Source organism: Engystomops pustulosus, chromosome 1, assembly GCF_040894005.1.
Source record: "Engystomops pustulosus chromosome 1, aEngPut4.maternal, whole genome shotgun sequence".
In the NCBI taxonomy this organism is placed as follows: Eukaryota; Metazoa; Chordata; class Amphibia; order Anura; family Leptodactylidae; genus Engystomops; species Engystomops pustulosus.
Window position 1 is genome coordinate 235,317,782 of NC_092411.1, and position 22,193 is coordinate 235,339,974.

Genomic DNA, 22,193 nt, shown 5'->3' on the forward strand with positions numbered 1-22,193 from the left:
GGTCTACTCCTATGTCGCCTAACCTGTTTTACAAGTTTGAAACGAGACGCTCGGAAGTGGAAGTAAGGTATCGTCTTGTATAGTTTGGCTCTGGCCACATTTTCCTTGATAAGGCCTCAGAAATAGTGGTGTCCATGAGCCTGAGGATCAATTACAGCTTCTGATCTAAATACTAGACCTGGGCTTTCTGCTGGGTGTAAGGTTGCACTGCTCATCATTGTGCAGTTACCTTATGTTAATAATTTATTGTCCTTCCTGCTTCTGTGTGTGCGGGATTGTTATACTTCCACCCCAAACCTCAAAATTAAAAGCTAAAAAGTCCAAATTGAATTTCTGACTCACAAAATAATGGCTTCCAGGATGGGTGGATGGGAAATAAAGGTCATTCGTTTTAGATCCCACAGTCGGTAAAGTAAATGTTCTAGTCTTCAGGATTTACTTTTAATTTTGTAGGTTCAAGAAAGTGTTGTGTACATATTTCCCACAACTCGCCCCCTGATGAAGCCACAGTGAGGTGGCGATACGCGTGGGGCAGCCAGCCTCTTCCCCCCGAACAGACCGCACTAGGTATGGTTATATGGCTCAACTACTCATGTATTGAATGTTTCCCTATGTCTTATTAGATATTACCTGTGGGTCATCCAAACTGTCTGCACTTTGACTCAAGGGGGGATTGAGTATACCAGTTAGCCCACATTGGAGGCATCTGGTCGTTCCCATCTGCTTGATGGGGATTTGCTGTATTTTAATTGTTTTTAATGTATACCAATAAAAATTGTATTTTTTATCAAAATCATTTCTCAGGCTCTATAACACCAGGACCCAGTTGGGTTTATGTGTGATATAGTTACAGTTTTTTAACTGGTGTGGGAGCCGCACTTAACAGGGCAGACCCACTAAGGACACGGTTTTATTGCATAGTATAGCCATTAAAAAGGGGCAATGCATAATCTGCTCTGAATGGCGCAGCTTCCCTTCAGTGCCCTGGCGTGTGCCCATACAGCAGGTTACCACCAGATATGGGGTATTGTTATACACAGTAGAGGTTGGGTATCAAACTTTGTGTAGTGTTTTGGTATTTTATACACTAAGTAATTAAAAAAAAAATAAATTCCTTCATTTAGATAAAAAAAATTAAATTTAAAAGTTGCATCTCATTTTGTTAACCCCTGTAAAACAATGAAAGGGTTAACAAACTTTATAAATATTGTTTTACAAGTTTTAAGGATATAGTTTCTATAATGTGGTAATTTATAAGGTTTTAATATTCCTTATGTCTCTCAAAATGACTTGAAATCTGAGCAGGTCCCTCAATAGCAGGATTCTAAGTTTTTTTTATGAAAATGTGAAAGTTCAAAGCCCCATAACATCGGACAAAATTTGAGGATGCATAAAATACCATGTCCACATAAAGTAGACATTTAGTGAATGTTAGTTATTAAGTTTTTTGGTGTTCTGAAAAATTAAGAATTTTTGGAAATTTTCACCAAATATCAGTTTTTTTTCCAGAAATAAATGCAAAACATACCACCAAAATTTTTCAACTAACCTGATGTACAAAGTGTCTCAAAACAATTTCAAAATCACTTGGATATGTTTAAGCGTTCCAAAGTTATAACCACAGGGCAGATTTGAAAAAATGGGCTGTGTCAGTAAGGTGAAAAGTGGCTTTAGGGGTAAGGGGTTAACCTTGAGTTTACATTGCATATATTTAATGTAAAATGTAATGTTAAGTTAGTATAAATACATTAGCATTGCTTTTACAATGCATTACCAATCACTGCGTGTGAATGCTCCCTAAATGTTTAGCAATACCCTTCAACTACGTAAAAATGCACATCATATGGACCATATGCATTTACTCTTTGCGTCCTTAAAGGACATGTTCATGTGTAGGAAGGTAAACAGGTCTGTGGCCTCTGCATTAGGTCTTCACACACGCCATTGACAGCAGTAAAGACGGCCTGGACAGAATGGGACCTGCTCAGAGCCTCGCGGCTTGGGCAGTCGGCTTACATGGGGCCATGGAAACCACAGCCATGTGTGCGATCTCATTGTAAAGAAGTTGTCTGTGAATCAACAGATGGCAGAAGCACAAAGACACGGAAGTTTAATCTGTCTATTAATCTATCCCACTGTAAATCACATCCATTCTTGACGTAGAGGTAGTCTGGTACACCTTAAATATACCAGCTACACTAGAACTATGGACTAGAACACAGAAGAACTACATGGCCTTTCGGAAATGAGCTCATCTGTGTTATCTAACACTTCAGTTTATTTTCATGAAGAATTTTACCAAAATTCAGTTACGGTAAACAAAAGGTATTTGAGTCATTTCAGGAGAAAATCTTACCTCCCAGTTGCACATGATGCCTTTAGCAATTTCCTTTTGTTTCCTTTGCTTTGCATATGGCATTACAGATGGTGCTAGACCACTCCATGTCAAGAACAGCAGACTCGCAGGATCATTATGAGATAACAGACAAGAGTTGAAGGAAATTGGGTCAGAGAAGATGATGTATTCATTGACTGTCTACATTATTTCTCTTTTCAATGGAACAAAGCTAAAGAAGTATAAAAGTTTAAGGCTAAATGATAGAACCAAATAACCAACTGACCTGTCTACTACTCCGATAAAGTGCTACAAATAATGGAAGGAGACAGAATACAATGATAAAGAGATATGCAAGGTATGAGACGGGTCCTATAATTATAGGAAATCTACCATCAAAATCAAGCATGATAAACCAGGGACACTTGAGGTACATTAACATGAACGCATGCTCACCCGAGCACACGTCGGAGAGGAGGAGGGATGAGCACTGCTCACCTCTCTCCTCTACATAGGAAAACACGCCGTATGGCTGCAAACACGGGGAAAGACAGAGCATGCTTTATGGCTTCCCTGTGTATGGTACGGTACAGTGCCACAAGGCCGGGTCGCCATAGTCTTTTATGGGGAACCTATATAGACCGGATCAATGTCATCGCACCAGTCATTTGAATGTCTCATAGTATAAGATTACCACAGTCCCTGAGCCTGGATCTATTTGTTATCCATGGTCTCCTTCATTAGTAAATCAACTTTTTTAAAAATATGCTCATGTGTCAGACTGGTTCTTGGGGGGGGGGGGGGGGAAATCACCAGAGCCCTTCTGTTGTGTAGGCTGTAATACTATCTCCACCTGCTACCTCGCTTTTCCTTTAACAATTTTAAATTGTTTTACATTTTAGCAACTTTTCTTGCAGGTAGGTGCCGTGAGTAAACTGACAAAAGGGTGTTAACCGTTTTGGGTGTGTCACTAAATAGTCTGACATAACCCATTTAGTGTTAAGTAGCATCTCCTGCAGTGACACAGCCCTTTTAGCATTGGGAACCGTAGTCCATTGTGAGTTATTTCTACAATCTAGGAGGAACAAGACCGAATTATGAGCAATTATTTAAAGGAGAATATACGTATTTATTAAAACAAACCCGTCGGCAAACTACTGGAACATATGTGTAGGCAAATGGGAATTGTGTGCAATACAAATGTATTAATGTATTAGGAATAATGAAAAGAAACCTTTTTTGATACCTATCTACGGTAATCGTGAGTTGAGTACCATTTTTGTGGAACCCTACCCACCATCCTAGGCGGCACAGATGTTGAAATCAGCGCTTCATGCTGGACAGCCGAGGCTAAAGTTGTGATATAACCATGAGTCTATATACTAAGCATTGGTGAAGTGGGGAGCTCCTAGACTGCAAGGTGGTCAATGTGGTGGGGGCTTCTCAGAGTGGACAACTGGACATAGAATAAATAGAAGCACAGGGAGGGTCTTCAACACTGACCTGCTCTACTAATCCATCGTACAGTACAGGGTGCTCACACAGCAGTGGGATTTACCCATGTACACATATACACTTTCAGTTTTCGATAAAGTGAAATTTTCTGTGGTTCAGAATTTTGTCTGCGATGTAAAATCGCTGCGTAATGAGAAATAAAACAACAAAAAGAGGCTATGGATGGCCATGAGTAGGCATCCCACCATAACATGGACCGATAAAGGAGTAATGTATGATGTAAAATACATAGAAACATGGAGAACACTAACAACACACCACTACATAACCCCTCCTTTCTCTCCTACTGTGTCATCCTTGTATTGTCATAGTGACAATGCAGTAATGAACATCCAACCCCTAAAGTCAGGAGACCCTGAAATGTTATACAATGTTGGTGTATTTGATGTGGCTTATTCCATCCATATACACTGTATTTTGTTTTGTTGTGTGTGTTTTGTGTTTTTTGTTTTTTTTTTTAAAGGAGATTTTACCCCACCTCTTTCACAAAAGCAGGTAGTGACAGGTTCCCACAGAGCCCACTACGGCATTCTTCTTTAAGCTAAAAAATCTTTACCTCAACACCACATAAAAAAACTTTGCAGCGCGAGGGGGCGTTGTCTCCTTTGGCCGAGCTCAGTGGCCCATTCTAAGCATGTATTTTTTTTATTCATTTATTTATTTTTTTGCAGGGATGAGTGGCCTCTACATGCGGGATCAGGGTTTGGCCGCACAACCCGAACAGGTTGGCAGCCGAACAGCCAATCCGGCAAGTTGACACCCCTAGCATCTAGCTATGGCTATAATTGAATAGGGGTATCATACCCATGCCTATTTTCTATGGGCATCAATATGCTGATTGGCTGTATGGAAAACGCTTCACTTTCAGGGTGTGGTCACACGTTCCGCTAGCATTGCATTTCTTAACGCAGCGCTACCACACGGGTGGGCTCGGCTCATTCGCATATGCATTGTCATTGAAACACATGCCATCAATAACCAGCATGTGGTGTCTTGTTTAAACGCAAGACACCGGGTGCTGGTTACTGGTCGCATGTATTTAACTGGAAACTCATATGCGATTGTGCAAGTCCCTCCCCCATGCTCCAGCGTTTTGCTGGGAAACTGAACCCTAGTGAAACGTGTGACCACAGCTGAAAAACAGTTTAAATTTGTGGCTGTACTTGTTAGGCCAAACTCATACGTGCGACGGGCAGAGTTTGTTACACATGACACGCAGGGAAAAAATGCCGCAGCTGCCTGTGTCCCTCTATGGCTATTAATAATGGGTGCATAACGGAAGATAACTGAAGGACTATTTAAGTCTATCGGGAGCCGAAGGTGAATGGATGACCTTCCGTTAACCTTCCATTTTCAGTTTCCATTATGGAAAGCCCAGATGCAGGTGTGAACTGGAGCTTACAGTAATTATTTCCCTATGAAAGCCGTGCATGTAGCGTGCCGCAGACAGAAGCTCTGCTCTGGCTATCTGCCTGTCATGTCATTGACCAGAGCAACCCGTATCTGTTCAGGTCTCTTCTTGATTTGTAAATCTTGAGTTACTTGTGATACATTGCATTAAAACCAGAACCAAAGAAGGTTTTTAAAGTGTAACTAAAGTTATAAAGAGGCTAGCCAAGATTTAATAATTGAGAGTCTATATTCAGGATAATATGTGAGCTACGAGCCTCATCTCCTAAATGCAGGTTCAGGGGTGAGCACTATATTCACTTCAGCTGCAAGTGGTGTTGCCTGGTATTGCAGCTTAGTCTCATTCGCCTGAATAGTACTAAACAACAGTAAACCCTAAAGCCCGGTACAAATGCTACTCAAAGTATGGCTCTGAGCATGGTAAATGATTAAAGGTGATGCGCCACTGTGTGGTCACCATTACATAGTCCCATTGAAATGAGTTAAACGTTGATTTTAGAAAGGAGGCCATGGATAATAAATATAAGAAGATTACCACAGTCACTGTGCCTGGATCTATGAATAAGTGTCCCTGGTTTATCATGCATGAGTTAGATTAAATATTTCTATTAAAGGGGTTTTCCCACTGAACTATATGGGGCCTATCCACAGGATAGGGCCTAACTTGCTGATCGGTGATGGTCTCAATGATGGGACCCCCATAGATCACTAGAACGAGGGGTCCAATTTACCCCAGTCGGACCCCTCGTCGCTCCCCGTTACAAGCATAGCAGCAGGACGCACATGGCCGGTCCGCGCCGTTCATCTCTAAGGAGGTGATGGAGATTACCAAGAACTATCTATTAATTATAACTCTTTTGCCAACCATGTAAAGTGTTTATATATTAAGCACATATATGTGATTTTATACATGGAAAACAAATTGACAGAATCTTAATATTTCTAAGATTTATTTGCCAAAATGTTTCTCGTTAAACCTGCCGCCAGCCATCAATGCTGTGCAAGTGAAGTATGTAACTGGTTAAATCTTTGTAAAAGGTATCATTAGCTTCTATTTTAATACTATCTTTATCCTGTTTCTATGACTACTAAGTTCAGAGAAATTTAACACTATTTTGCATAATTCATATGAGTTGAATGTGGTTTGCGCAGACAATGCCATAGTAAAATCTATTGCTCATTGGTTCTCTGTAACCTGAATCGCATCGCTGAGCAGTGGAGGTGTACAAGAGCACGTGTAGATGATGGAAGCTGAATGAATCGCCTCTTTTTTTTTTTTTTTTTTTTTTTTTTTTCTTCTCACATAGACTACAATGGCAGGAAGGGCTTTCTTATGTGTTTTCTTTTATTTGCTCTTTTTGACTGCAGTGCTATTTTATAGGTTTTTCTTTTTGACTATAACTTATACAGCAGACACATTTCTTTTTTCCGTGTTGCACCATAATCAGGATTTTCCTTTCAAACAGGAAGAAATTTATTAAGCTTCCCTCATCAGTGCTTCTCTAATGTGAGTGATGGCAACTCTAGGGCGTTTTTAGGACCACGATATTGCTGATGCTGCCGTATTTGTAATTGTTACACGTCCTTTTTTTTTTTCTTTTATAACAGGTGACAGGTTCCAGTAGCCTAGGCCAGTGGTGGCGAACCTATGGCATGCGTGCCAGAGGTGGCACTCAGAGCCATTTCTGTGGGCACTCAGGTTCTCACCTCCGGACAGAGTTCATCAGACAGGAACAAATCCACCAAATCTTCCTGTAGTCCCAGTAGAGATGCTGCTCATATTTTAAATCAACACTCTATTGGCTGTTTGGAAATGTGCTGGGCCCTTCATTCTTCCTCTGGAGAGAAGCTACAATGATAGACTGAATTTTCCCTCCTTCTTTCATCTGTATTGGTGGCCTTAAGGGCTGATATGATTTAAATATGTGGAAGAAGAGGTAGCAATAAATTACTGCTTAAAATTCCATGTTGGCACTTCACGGTAAATAAGTGGATTTTAGTTGTAGTTTGGGCACTCTGTCTCCAAAAGGTTCACCATCACTGGCCTAGGCTATGCTGATTTTAAAACTGTCAGCATTCTGAATCATTTCAATAGTAATTAATGCACATTACCTGGCTCCTTGCCAGCAGTGTGTGGGTGATGCAGGGGCAGTTGCAGCCTGTTTGTGCCTGTGTGCCCCGCCGCTGCATTTTCGCTTCAGCATGTTGATGTATCAGGCAGGGTGCTACACAACCCTTAATAGAAATTAAAAAAATATTAGAAATAAACGCAGCTGGCGACTATTCACATGTAAAAAGTCGCCAAGTGCAGCGAGTGCGCAGGCGTGTGGGCAGTAAAGCCCTGCCCCAGCCCACTCCCGGCCGGCCACGCCTTCCACTCGTCTGGCCCCGCCCCTTCACGCCACACTAGCATGATGGTGGGGGACAGGCTAAATAATCGCAAGTGCTAGCAATAATTGACGTGGCGCAGAGGCCCTGATAAATCTGCCCCCATGTCTACATGGAACAGTCTATTCAAACATCAATAGAAAAAAGGGTGCTAATTCTAGAACACCATATAATTGACCTGAATTTACCAAGTGACTAATAAAATGTAACTTTTATTTGGTTTGATCTAAAATTTCAGTCCTGTACACTCATAATTAAAAATAAAACCAGCTAGAACTATTGTGTTCTTTTTATTATTAGTGTTATATGAGTGTAATGAATCACTGAGAGGCCCAAATGAGATCAATGGGATCAATAAGATCACTATGAATGATACATCTTGTAACTGATCATAACAAAAACCTGTAGCACAAACCGTCGATTGATCTTATTCGCACATCTGAGTGATTCATTCCACTCATATAACTCTAATAAAATAATAAAAAAGGCACAATAGCGAGAGTTCTAGTTGGTTTATTTTTAGTATGAGTGAACATAAATGAAATTTTAGACCAAACAAAATAAGTTACATTTCATTAGTCACTTGGTAACTTCAGGTCAATTACAGGCAGTCCCCGGGTTACATACAAGATAGGGTCTGTAGGTTTGTTCCTAAGTTGAATTTGTATGTAAGTCGGAACTGTATATTTTATCATTGTAGTCCCAGACAGAACTTTTTTGGTCTCTGTGACAATTGGATTTTAAAAATGTTGGGTTGTCATAAGAATCAGGATTAACACTAAATCTTCATTACAGACACCTGTGATAACTGTTACAGCTTATCATTGTAGCCTAGGACTAAAGTACAATAAATTACCAATATGCAGAGGTCCGTTTGTAACTAGGGGTCGTATGTAAGTCAAGTGTTCTTAAGTAGGGGACCGCCTGTATATGGTGTTCTAGAAGTAGCACCCTTTTTTTTCTATTGAGACTTCTCTTCTACACACTCATGCAGAAACCTCCCAACTTCCTGTCATGTGTATTGAGCAGGCAGAGGAGACATGGGAGGATGGTGTGAAGAAGAAGAATGCGTGAGAGACCCAGGTACCCAACCCCGGACATTATCAAGTACTGAAATGATTCAGGATGCTCAAAGGCATTTTTAAAATTGGCACAGGCTATTGGAACCTGTCACCCAGCTAAACATGACATTCCTGGTGACGGGTTCTCTTTAAATATTACCTTGGTCATGAGACGTGTTGTCTAGGGACGATGCTTGAGGGTTTTCTTTTGCTGGTTGGACATCTGATCTCTGTTTGTACCGAAATGGTTTAATAAAAAAAAAAAAAATCAAAAATAAATTAAATGATGGTAGTTTGGAATTGAAAATGAAAATTGTAAAACTGAAATACCTTTTACAAGTTATACAAGAAAACTATATGCATAGGATATAGATCAAATAATATATATGGAAGACTAATGATAAAGTCATACATGTGCAAAGTGTTTGTGGCTCTTTAGACACTTTCCATGTTTGAATGAATCCAGGTCAGGTTTTTGAACTTGTAAAACGTTTAAATATCAGGCCAACATTGGGATACTGCAGCTATTGAAAAAGGGGATAGATGCCCTGAAACGTGTCTAGAGTTTCCTATATTGGCATTCGGCTTATACATTACCTTCTAAGATCATCACTACAGAACAAACTACTGTTGCAATGTGTGGCTCATCAAATTCCAGTGCGGTCTACTTTCATTTATACTGTATTCCTCCTTTTGACCGAGACCCAAGATGCGTGTGACCAAGGCATGTCTGTTCAGAGATGATAAGCTTCCTGAGGTCTGGACATGGAATTATAAATAGCCACAAACTAATGGTGGTAATAACTTTCTGGTGAAAATTGAGGGATGAAAGTGATGTGGTGGTAGTGAGTGGCTTCTCAGGAGGTCGTTGGACCATATCATCTTAGAACCTACTACAGGTCTGCACATCATAGAAAGTATAAAAAAAAAAGGTGCATCAGGTCTTGAAGTGTCTTTGAAATCTAAAAATCTTTCTAGAGCCAAAAATCATATGGCATAGTCTACAAGAGCTTACCGTAATTTTTAATCTTTATTATCTAACTATGTTGCGTCTGCACAAGAAAAATCTACTTGTGTCTTTATGTAAGAATCCTATTGTCTGCTTGCATAACATGGTAAAGTTGGCTGATTTTAGTATCGTTTATGGTAAAATATGTTCTTGGGCCAAACCATAATTGTTTTGCTTTGATGAAACATAAGGTAGATTATGCAGAAACACATTCAATAAATACGGATTCCTTTCGGTTGTAATAAAATCATGTCGTTTATTAAAACATACTGGTGGTCATGGAGACAAAAAAGTGACCTGTGTGCTTCCGCAAGTAGCCTTATGCATGATATTCCACAATGTGTACAGATAGCCGTACATCTGTATCAAATATGCAAGTATGAGCGTTTTTATGTAGATTTGTGTTATTTGTATTTCTTTTGCGTATTTACTGTACATGGTTTTTTTTTTTTTTTGTTTTAATATTCACGTGTGTTTTTTTTAACCTTTTTTTTTTTTTTTTTTCACCTGTTTGTTGCAGATTGATGCAGATTTTCACAAACTCATAGACTTAAAGGAAACCTACCATTTCAGATCGTTGGTGTAAGCTGTAAACACCGAGCACCAGCTCAGGGTGAGCTGGTGCCGGTGCTTAGTTTCGTTAGTGTTATAAACCGCGGTATCGCGGTTTTAACACTTTTTAAACTTTAGAGCAGAAACTGCTTCGGCGCTGCGTGCGCACGATCGTGCGCGCACCTACATAGGAAATGCCGCAGCGCCGAAGCAGCTTCTGCTATGAAGTTTAAAAAGTGTTAAAACTGCGATACCGCGGTTTATAACACTAACGAAACTAAGCACCGGCACCAGCTCACCCTGAGCTGGTGCTCGGTGTTTACAGCTTACACCGACAATTTGAAATGGTAGGTTTCCTTTAAGTGTAAAAACATGCAAAAATCTACAAAGACCCACAAAAAAATAACATGATCATTATTTTATTTTCCACACTGAGCAACAATTTCCATGCTGAAAAAAAGCATAGTCTGTTACTTTTTCCAAATCACATTTAATTTGAACTATTTAAAAAAAAAATAAATAAAATAAAATATATAATATAATATAGCAGACATTCTTGAACCACCTCTATGTTCAAAGGATCCCATGTGGCACCCCATTCTCATAACCTCTGGGTTAGAAACACGCCATACATCTAGTCATAATTTCTAACCACCAAGTATACATAATACAAGGAAGATTTGTCAAAAGTGTTACTTCTCAGATGGGCAATCTTCTACTAAAACATAATTAGCATCCCACATAATCTTATTTTGCACCACTTATTAGTTGGCTATGTAGGCACCAAAATTGCACAATACTTTGGGAAGATTAGTATAATTTTTGTTGAAAGCCGTTTTCCCATTAGACCACACCTATTTTGTTGTACTGCTGGTTAAGGTACTTATAATGAAACTACATCGATCAAGGGTTTTAGAGAGTCATAGTATCATAGTTTATACGGTTGAAAAAAGATACTTGTCCATCAAGTTCAACCATTGAAGGGAAGGGATTCGATGAGGAAGGGATTTAGGGGAAACAATTCTATGTAACATAACCATCAATGTTATTTAGGTGCAAAAAGGCATCCAAGCCCTTCTTGAAGCTCTCTGCTGTCCCTGCTGTGACCAGCGCCTGAGGCAGGCTATTCCACAGATTGACATTTCTCATAGTCTTTGGCACAAATCCCAACAACTCCTCATTTTGTCGTAAACGATATGATAAATGTGTCCCTGGTGCCTCTGTTTATATTTCATGTGGAATAGTTTTTATATGTTCTTAGTACAGGGTGTTCTGGATTATTGTAACAACATGTGTGTGTTTATGTGTCTGATTTCTATCTGTTTGGAATTTTGCTTGCAGTATGTATTTCTGTTAATACAAGAAATATTACTTGATATGTAAAGCATATTTGCCAGATTTTATAGAAGCAACTGGTTAGTGATTATGAAAATATCTATTTTTTTTAAATGATTTTTCCGTGTTTTTGTTTTTGCATACGACGAAGTACCTTTATTTAACAAACTTTGCTTAAATTAGTAATAAACACTGTAAATTCTTATAATAGAAAGCTATTTCCTTGTCTACTTACTCTTACAACCTCACTTCTCCTTTAGTTCTAATCTTTTCTTGCAGAAAATTCTGCTAAATTACGTCTTGTTAGAAAAAAGGACAGTAAGTTACTATTTTAAGAATGATGCTAAGCTAAAAGTGGCAGAATTCTGGCCTAATTTACACCCAAAAACAGTTTTTTAACATGCTTTGTGCAACTTCAATGACGTTTTTTTTTTTAATACACTTTCTAGATAATTAAACAGCTTATCAGAACCTCTCCTCGTTTAGAAGACCATTATTGGCCCTAAACTTGGCAAACTCATACAAGTTGCGTCGATAGAATAGACCAGTGGTGGCGAACCTATGGCACGGGTGCCAGAGGTGGCACTCGGAGCCCTTTTTGTGGGCACCCAGGCCATCACCAGAGAGGACTCCAGGTATCTTCCTACAGTCCCAAACAGCCCAGGACTTGCTGTGAAAGGACTACCTGGGACTAGCAGAGGAGTGGGAAGGTGTGGACAGATCTGGATTATCATTGTAGCTCCTGCTCCGGCCCTGACAATTCTTCCTGTTTATGGGACCCTAGAGGGAAGCTACAATGATCATCCAAATTTCTTCTAGCTTCTGCTTAATTGGTGTCCTCAGGGTGCTGATATGAATGAAAGCTGTGACAGAGCAGGGAGTATAAATCACTTTGTGACCAATAAGTGGGACTTGGTTGTAGTTTGGCACTCAGTCTCTAAAAGGTTCGCCATCACTGGAATAGACTAAGGCCCCATTCCCACAACTGTATATGGCGGGTGTATGCTAGCCATTCAAACGGCCACCATATAAGTGCATTGTGCACAGCAGGGTAAGGTGTCCTCATTCAGTGCCGTCCCCGCAAAAAAGGATGCCTCGCTATGGAAAGGAGGGGGGGGGGGGGAACGTTACTTCTTTCTCAGTCTCTCTGCATCAGTCTCACTATTACACTGCTCTGACGCTATGTTGAAGGTTAAAGGGGTGTTCTCATCTGGGCACTTACATTCAGTTTGATAAATCTGCCATACATAAACATTTCTTCAATTGGATGTTATTTAAAAAAATGTTCCTGTGTGAAGATAATTTCTCATAAATGTAATCCTATGGTCCCTTAGAAACGAGATAGCTTCCTCGGATACGGCCACGTCTGATAGATTGAGTGCACAAAGAAACAAAAGGTTATTGTATATAAAATGTCCGGGTGTTACTACATGTCGCACAGGCGTCCTGTGGTAATGATCGCTGAATCCTGGTGGTCTGGCAGAACTCTATAGCGCAAGTCTGGCCACCGCTGCCAGAGTATGACGTGGTCGTATCCGAGGAAAGTATCTCGTTTCTAAGGGACAGTATAACTACATTTATGAGAAATTATCTTCACACAGGAACATTTTTTTTAATAACATCCAATTGAAGAAATGTTTACATATGGCAAATGAATTTAAGTAAATGTAAATGCCCAGATGGGAAAACCCCTTTAAGGTGAACATTGGTGTTCTTCCTTTCATGTGTGTAAATAGTGAAGCCGAGTGATATGGGAATGGGGAGCCAGAATGACGTGAAAGACTTCTGGAAAACTCCTTTCTCTTCTACACAGTTTTAGTATATATCCAACAATGCGATACAATTTGCAGTATTTTACGTCTTCCGCACACACTTTTCACACCACCATCTTTACTTGATATTTACTATAGGCTATACTATATTATATTATATACTATACTATATAAAAGAACAGTTTCTGTTCTTTTGCTAAAAACTGGTCTCGCCTATCCGTTCACATGTCTTTCGATTTTAATGGCTTCCGTCAGTGAACGTTTGCACCACTTCAGTTAGTGCTTCTACTTGAGCGGGAAATTGCATGGAAGGTGCAGCACGATTTTTTTCCATTTCATATGACAGAAACCGAACAAAAAAATGGATGTTTCAGAAAATTGGAGAAAAGCCCTTATTAAAGGGGTATTCCCATCTGGGCAGTCACATTTAATTCATTTGCCACATGTAAACATTTATTCAATTAGATGTTATTAAAAAAATGTTCCTGTGTCAAGATAATTTCTCATAAATGTAGCCATGCTGTGCCTAAGAAACAAGACTGTGTCCTCGGATACGACCACCGCATATTTTGGCAGCGATGGCCAGACGTGTGCTATTGAGTCCTGCCTGACCACCTGGATTCGGTGATCATTACTCCAGGACATTTTTATATACAAACACTCTGTGTCTTTGTGCAATCACTCCAGCAGAGGTGGCCGTATCCAAGGACACAGTCTTGTTTCTAAGGGACCATAAGACTACATTAGAGAAATTATCTTCACACTGGTAAAAAAAAAATTAATAACATCTAATTGAAGAAATGTATATACATTGCAGATTAATGAAACTACATGTGAATGCCCAGATGAGAATACCCCTTTAAGTTCACCTGTATTACATTTCAGACTGTATTCAGTCAATGGTGAAACTATACCTCTCCTCTATATTATTTTCCCAACATTATTTTTGGATTAAACAATAAAGAATTGGTGTACAAAAACGCCCAAAAAGACTGTGTCCGCTGTGTCCCTTTTGTAAGGTTCTCCTATGGAGACAAAGATCTTGTGTGATAATTGTCTGTTACTATACTGAGGTGTGTAATACATCTGGGAATGGATTCATATGATGCAACTACGAGGTATATTCCCTCATGAGGCTCTACAAGGTGTTATGCATATTGTACATTAATACTCATTAGTTTTCTTTTAAGCATTAGATTGTGGTATGAAGAGTGAGGTTTATTAAAGATTAATATATTAGAGGCTTGTTGAGTTGTAATCGAGATTGATTTTAGACCTTTCAACTCCAAAACCAACTTTTTGCATCCTTTATTAACATGTTTTTTTATACAGCCGGTGGGTGTACATGGTTTCCTTTCTGCAGGCAGTATGTTATAGAATAGGAGGGGCTGAGCAGACAGCACGTAGTCCCCTTTCTGCAGGCAGTATGTTATAGAGCAGGAGGGGGTGAGCAAACGGCACATAGTGCCCTTTCTGCACGCAGTATGTTATAGAGCAGGAGGGGGTGAACAGACTGTACATAGTGCCCTTTCTGCAGGCAGTATGTTATAGAGCAGGCACAGCTGAGCAGACAATACACAGTGCCCTTTCTGCAGGCAGGATGTTATGGAGCAGGAGGGGCTGAGCAGATAGCACATAGTCCCCTTTCTGTAGGCAGTATGTTATAGAGCAGGCACAGCTGAGCAGACAATACACAGTGCCCTTTCTGCAGGCAGGATGTTATGGAGCAGGAGGGGCTGAGCAGACTGTACATAGTGCCCATTCTGCAGGCACTTTGTTATAGAGCAGGAGGGGCTGAACGGACTGTACTGAGTGTCTTTTCTTTTTGCTGGCAGCATGTTGTAGAGAAAAAAAGCAGAAACTTTTATATTTCCGGATTTCGTATTCTGAGAAGCATTCGTTTGGTCGTGGGGTCGGTGTTTGAGAGACCAGTTTACTGAATAGAAAGTATATTGTATAGAAAGTATTTACATTTAAAAACATCCTTCTGATATTGTATTATACAATTGCTCCTGCTCTATAACATACTATCTGCAGTTTGTACAACATTTCGTAGTGACCACTTACTTTACTGTTTGTTAGTGTAAATTACAACACAAAATATTGATCCTGTGTAATAATTTTTAGTAGAATTTCTTCCATCTTTGAATTAACCATTTCTTCCCCAATGTGTTTGCAGCTTGTCGGGGGACAGTTTGACCTGGAGATGAATTTCATCATTCAGGAAGGAGAGAGCATTATATGTATGATGGAACTGCTGGACAAGTGTGATGTCACCTGCCAGGCAGAAATCTGGAGCATCTTTACCGCCATCCTGAAGAAAAGCATTCGCAATCTCCTGGTCTGTACGGATGTTGGTCTGGTTGAACTGGTTTTGAACAGAATTGACAAGGTGGACGGCATGATTGCAGGTAATGATGGAAATGTGACAAGTAAACAGTACAGGGAGAGCTGATAGAGGTAGAAAGCATTATAATGTAGTGATGGCCTAAGGCAGTGGTGGCGAACCTATGGCACGAGTGCCAGAGGTGGCACTCGTAGCCCTCTATATGGGCACCCTTGGAATCACCCCGAGTTAGAGTTTGCCAAACAGGACTTAAGGCCTCTTGCAGCCTCAGGCAGCCCAGGACCTTAGAAGGAAGCTACAATGATGATCCAAACTTGTTTACCTTCATTCTACTGTATTGGTGTCCTCGGGTGGCTATACAATTTAAACCTGTGACAGAGCAGGTTGTCGCATCGGCACTTTGTGAAATACACACAGGTTTTGGTTGTAGTTTGGGCACTCGGTGTCTAAAAGGTTTGCCATCACTGGCCTAAGGCCTCATTCACACATCACAACCACATGTAGCAATTTTGAAAGCTATCCATGTGCAGTAACAGGCATGGAGTATACTTCAGCTCTGCATTGTATAATGGAAATTTCCTCCTCTCAAAGTTTTTGAGTAAAAATGTGACGCTTAAAGGAAATCCTACCATTAAAATCCAGCATAATAAACCAGGGATACTTGCACATAGATCCAGGCACTGTGACTGTGATAATCTAATATTTGTTATCCGTGGACTCCTTCCTAAAATCAGTTTTTAAAATTGTGCTAATGAGCCATAAGTGATCTGGGGGTGTTACCAGAGCCCCTTTGTGCTCCAGCTTCACAGGCTGTTAGTGTCACCCTCTTCCTTTCCCCCTTTGTTTGCCTGTGCTATATCTGCACTTATGATCCATGAGAGGTCCACTACCAAAAAAAGTTGTTACTGAAACACCCCTGTAAGCATTAAAGTATTCAATATTTTTCATTTGTTTATCTTTGAAAAATGCAATGAAACGTGAAGTTTGATTAAAAAAAAAGGTACAACCCCTGGGCATGTAGTCATCATTTGGATATAAGGAAATGTTCCATGATGAAACCTCCTGGTGCAGGACATAAGATATTCAGTGGGGGTCTTGTGAATGTATTCTGCCATGTTTTGTTTCTTGCAGATCTGCTGGTTGACATGTTGGGCGTTCTAGCCAGTTACAGCATTACAGTCCGGGAGCTGAAGCTATTTTTCAGTAAACTTCAGGGAGAAAAGGGACATTGGGTAAGACAATCCTGTTTTGTGTATAGATGGCTTGTAGCTGTTACGTGTGGCAATGGCAATTTACCTTTTGGGTTTCCACTTCATTTAAACACTGTGGTGTAATATATACACCATTAACTCTATGACTAAACTTTGGGGGGGGAGATTTATCAGAAGTGTCTGAGGTAAAACTATTCTAGTTACTCATGGCAACCAATCAGAGCTCAGCCTTAATTTTATAAACGGCTGTGGGAAAAGGAAGCTGAGCTCTGATTGGTTGCCATGGACAACTAGAACAGTTATGCTCTGACACTACTGATACATCTCCCCTGTGACTACATTACACTTGACAATATGCTTTGGAGGAAAAGTTATTTGATCTCATCCTACATTAAGGCTATATTCACACTGCCGTTGCCCGCCCGTACCGTACCGTAGCGGGCAACGGCAGTGTACGGGGAGAGGAAGAAAAGGTGAGCGCAGCTCACCCCTGTTCCTCTCCATAGGAAGTAATGGCGCAAGGCGCCGTATTACGGCAAAAGATAGGACAGATTGGTTTTGCTTATTTTTTCCCTTTCTCAATAAACTACATTTATTTCAAACTTTTGCACATGTGAAAGCAAGAACATTACTCAAGTTTGTTTGCAAATTGGAGGCTTCTTCAAGCTCATAGGTGACATATATCAAGACGTATACTCCAGTTTTTCACCATACAAAGCCTGAAATAATCGCAATTACTGGCGGTTGTGTATACAACTTTTTGCCAAATCACATGTGTTCTAATTCTACTGTGATGCACCAAAATCTGCAGGGAAAAATGTGCATAATATGCAAGGTGTGCAGTTAGTCTTAGGCAGCAGTCTATTCTGAGTTAAAGGACACCTGTCATCAGGTCTGTGTCACTTGTCCTGTCACCACTACCTGTTGGAGCAGCTCACAAGGATCCATCACAGCCTTTATCTAATCAATTCATACATTAATCATTTTACAATCAACTTTTCTGTATTATGTAAATTAGGCTGGTCACAAGGAGAGAGAAAGTGATGTCACCCCTGTTACCCCTTCCCTCTCCTGCCCCTGCTCATGTCTGTGTGTAATGTATAGTAAAGCATAGTTGGTGTGTGTGCTGCATCTGCTGACATGCTCTCCCTCCTAATACACAGAGACACAGACATCAGCTACACAAGTACCTACATGTTCTGCTATAACATGGCTTGCCTGGAGCTGTTATATCTCTCCTATACACACACAGGTTGCAGGGGGCACCAGCACATGGAACAGCCATTACACCATTGTACCTCACACCATACAGGCTGTGTATAGGAGTATCTCATACACTCACAAAGGCTGCAGAGGGCATGGCCTCCAGCACCAGGAAGCACATGGAGGAGCCATTACACCATTATACATCACACCATAATAGAGGCTGCCAGTCATGTGTATAGGAGTATATCATACACACACAGGCTGCATGGGGCACCAGCACCAGTAAGCACATGGAGGAGCCATTACACCATTATACCTCACATCATTATACAGGCTGACAGTCAAGCACTGGGGGTGGGGCTGTGCCTCCCACTCATGAATAAGCCAGACATCTTGAATATGATAATGATTCATTGGACAGTTCACAGGTCATTTGCATACAGCTTTAGGACCTCATTGCTTATGTTTACAGGCATGTAGAGGGACAATGAAGGGATAAAGGCAATGCTTTCTAATGGCAGTTTATGAAAATATATTTAGATTAGAGGGTAAATTTGCCTGACGGGTTCTCTTTAAGAAGGCTGTCTCACAGATTGTTCCCCTATCTGGCGGAAAACACAATGCGGGGGTTGGGGGGTAGCAACCCATTTTTTTATGTTTCCCATGGTGGAACAAAGTGCAAAAAGAATGTCTGGTGGGAACTTCAGTGGCCTGGCAGGATTTCCCAGGATGACCCTCTTATCATTGGACTGAACTCGACACAGAGTGTTTTTCTCGGACTGAACTTGCTCATAGGCAACTTGACTAAGCCTCTAATCACATGTCTGCAAACGGCAAGCGTGCAGGCAGATATACGTGTCTACAACGTCCATGTGAAGGGGGCTTAAGATGAGTAAATCCTACATGTGAGTTTTGGTACTACTCAAGTACAAAGTACATCCCAGTGCTCTGATACTTGGGCCTGGTGGGCTTATCATGCGCCGCAATCAATGGACCCGTGGCCCGTGTTCAAGAGCTCCACTCGTATTTAGATAACTGGTTTTCAGTTTTTCTGTCAAATGCCTCGGGCATAATCCTTCAAAAAAAAAAAAAAATAAATATATATATATATATATATATATATATATATTTTTTTTTTTTTTAATGATTTATGCCTGTTATTTATATGTGTGTGTATTTTTTTTTTTAAGTAGCTTTAAGTATTTTTATAACTTTTCTTTATACAGTGATTTCCCATTGTGAACAAAAACCTTTACAGAAATCCTTCTAGTATATTGGGCTATTTCTTGGGCATCTCTCATAGAATATGACATGTAGTGGTCCTGTCACTAGTCTCAGTCCTGCTATTGTGGATAGAATAAGCTTACATAGGAGAAATGACTCTCCTGGGTGAGCTTGTTTCCTAGGTAGCCCCATTTTCCAGCTTGCTCACATAGTTCACTAGATAATAAAGCAAAAATAATTATCATTTTACTTCGATGCTCCTGACTCCTGCCTCTCATGGGAACATTATTCAACTTCTACCCTAAGGCACAATGACTGTTTCCATGTATTTATTATACAATGGATTTAGTTCTAAACATTGTTATCTTATTTTGCCATTAGGAGGTCATTGCAAGAAAGGTTCGGTTGTTTTAATAAGTTTAGCAAAATTTTTTCTTTTCGCTTTCTTTGCTCCCTTTTGTTTCATGTAGAACAATTTGTCTTACAAGTTTCTTTTCTCACTTTTTGTTTTTTAGCCTCCTCATGCAGTAAAGCTTTTGTCTGTGTTAAAGCACATGCCTCAAAAGTATGGTTCCGATGCCTTCTTTAACTTCCCCGGAAAGAGTGCCGCAGTAAGTAGAAGAGTTGGGATGAGCATACTAGTTTTATACAGTGTGATTCATCGTTATACTTTTGCTATCCTGATTTTAAAAGAAGGAAAAAAAAAAAAAAATGAGAATTTTGTCTGATTTAAAAACATTGGTAATTTGGGACATTCTGACTAATATATATATATATATTATGTAGAATTTTTGGTTCAATTTCACAAAACCCGCATACAAACTGTCCAATATTTAACAGAGAAATACTAGCATGTACTTTGGGTTTTTTTTTTTTGCCCTGTGGTAGGTCGTAGTATCCGGAAGGTATGCAGTTATGTTCAGTCCATAACATAAAATGAGTTGGAGATAAGATTATTTTTATTACATACTGACTTTCTTTTTGACCTATAGGCCATTGCCTTACCTCCAATAGCAAAGTGGCCATATCAGAATGGCTTCACTTTTCACACTTGGCTAAGAATGGATCCAGTAAACAACATCAACGTGGACAAGGCAAAACCCTATTTATATTGGTGAGTTTGTGGCATTTGCAAAAAAATAAATAATGTCATGTTACAATTACTTTAAGAAGTTGTCTGCTGCTATGCTTGATTTCATCTTTGTAACAGTAAGGTTTTATTGTGCGCTGAAAGTAAATTTGGCAGCTTATTATGTTGATCTGTATGTGTGTGTGTTATATATATACTTCAGTATAAGCTGACTCGAGTAGAAGATGGGGCACCTAATTTTGCCACAAAAAAACTGGAAAAACTTACTCGAGTATAAGCCTGGGGTGGGAAATGCCCTCCTAATGTCCAAGGATATCTGTTGTACTGTCCAGCCTATGAGATCTCTTACTGATGACTGGTGTTTTTGGGAAAAAATGCACCGCTATGGGAGTGGGATTAAATGTCTTGTTTTGCTTTTTGGCTTAGTTTTTCATTTTCTAGTTTAGTTTATATTAAGATAGGAGATCACGTATGGTTTTGCCCTCATACATCAGCTGATCAGACACACCCTTGTGCAGTGAGAAAAGCCACAATTCCATTCTTTTAGTGGCATCATTAGAACACAGTGATGGCACGTCAGCTGGCTGAACTGCAGCAGGACGGCAATTCAAGTTAAATACTACCCACCAGCTCACTAAACGGGTCTATTTGCAGCTATAACCCTTGACCTCATTTGCTGTGCAGGGATACCGCCCGTAATTTTTGTTACACACAGAACGTGCTTAATATCTTAACTGGGGCAGGTTGCTCGAAATAGCCATATATCCGGGCATACACTTGGTGATTGTGTCATAGGCTCAGTTTGTGAACAATTTTATTTTAAATAAATCTTGTAAGATATTAAAGGGGTTTTCCCACGAAAGAAAATTCTCAAATCTCCCTAGTAGTGATTATACAATAAAGATAATTTACCATTTTACCCAGTTTTATTGCTGTATTAGCTTCCATCACTCCCTAGGCTGGTCAGTGCAAGATTTCAGAGTGTGGGTTTGGACTCTCTCTAAGCAGACACATTATGATCCTTCTAGTTCTGTGAGCTGACAATGTGCTTAGATTATCAGGGTACAATGTTTACATACACTTTAATTTAGCTTCTGAACGTTGTACTATCATCTGACACATAGAAAAAGAGATTAGACTGATCAAAGATGAGATGATGAGATCCATGAGATACCTATTATACACTGTCGGCTTATAACTTATCTGCCTGTAGATGAGTTGTTTGCTGGCAGGAAGTGAGTGTGTGTGTCGATGTGAGCTCTGTCCTGGACTTAATTAATGGTTAATTTTTATTCTCACCATCGCCTTTTTTCTTTCCCCTATCCTTTTGTTAAAATTACTATGATACTATAGGTGGTGTACACTGAGGGTGCCTTTTTAGAGAGGCATCTATAGTAATGGTATTTCATAAATGGTACCGACTGTTGGTATGGTAAAAATATACATTTGTATTCTGACTAAATATCTGTATTTTGTTTAGCTTTAGAACAAACAAAGGACTTGGTTATTCTGCTCATTTTGTTGGTGGCTGCTTAATTATCACATCCATAAAGTCTAAAGGCAAAGGTTTCCAGCACTGCGTGAAGTATGATTTCAAGCCTCAGAAGGTGTGACTTATGTTTGTTATTGATTGTGATATTTTCCCTCTATAGAAACTCTGCTGCACAATCATGTCTTCATCCACTGCAATAGGATATAGTACATACAGCTGAGCTTTACATTCAGCACATGCATTGGT

At 39.9% G+C, this 22,193-nt stretch overlaps 1 protein-coding gene across 3 annotated transcripts in view; it reads left to right on the top strand.

Moving 5' to 3' along the window:
* LRBA (LPS responsive beige-like anchor protein) overlaps window positions 1-22,193 on the top strand; it is a 358,816-nt gene that overhangs the window by 11,505 nt on the left and 325,118 nt on the right. For all 3 annotated transcript variants that reach the window (XM_072121481.1, XM_072121491.1, XM_072121508.1), the window contains exons 2-6: window positions 15,557-15,788; window positions 16,856-16,956; window positions 19,881-19,976; window positions 20,358-20,479; window positions 21,936-22,062. In XM_072121481.1, coding sequence (XP_071977582.1) covers window positions 15,557-15,788; window positions 16,856-16,956; window positions 19,881-19,976; window positions 20,358-20,479; window positions 21,936-22,062 — 678 coding nt within the window. The remainder of the gene's footprint in view (window positions 1-15,556; window positions 15,789-16,855; window positions 16,957-19,880; window positions 19,977-20,357; window positions 20,480-21,935; window positions 22,063-22,193) is intronic.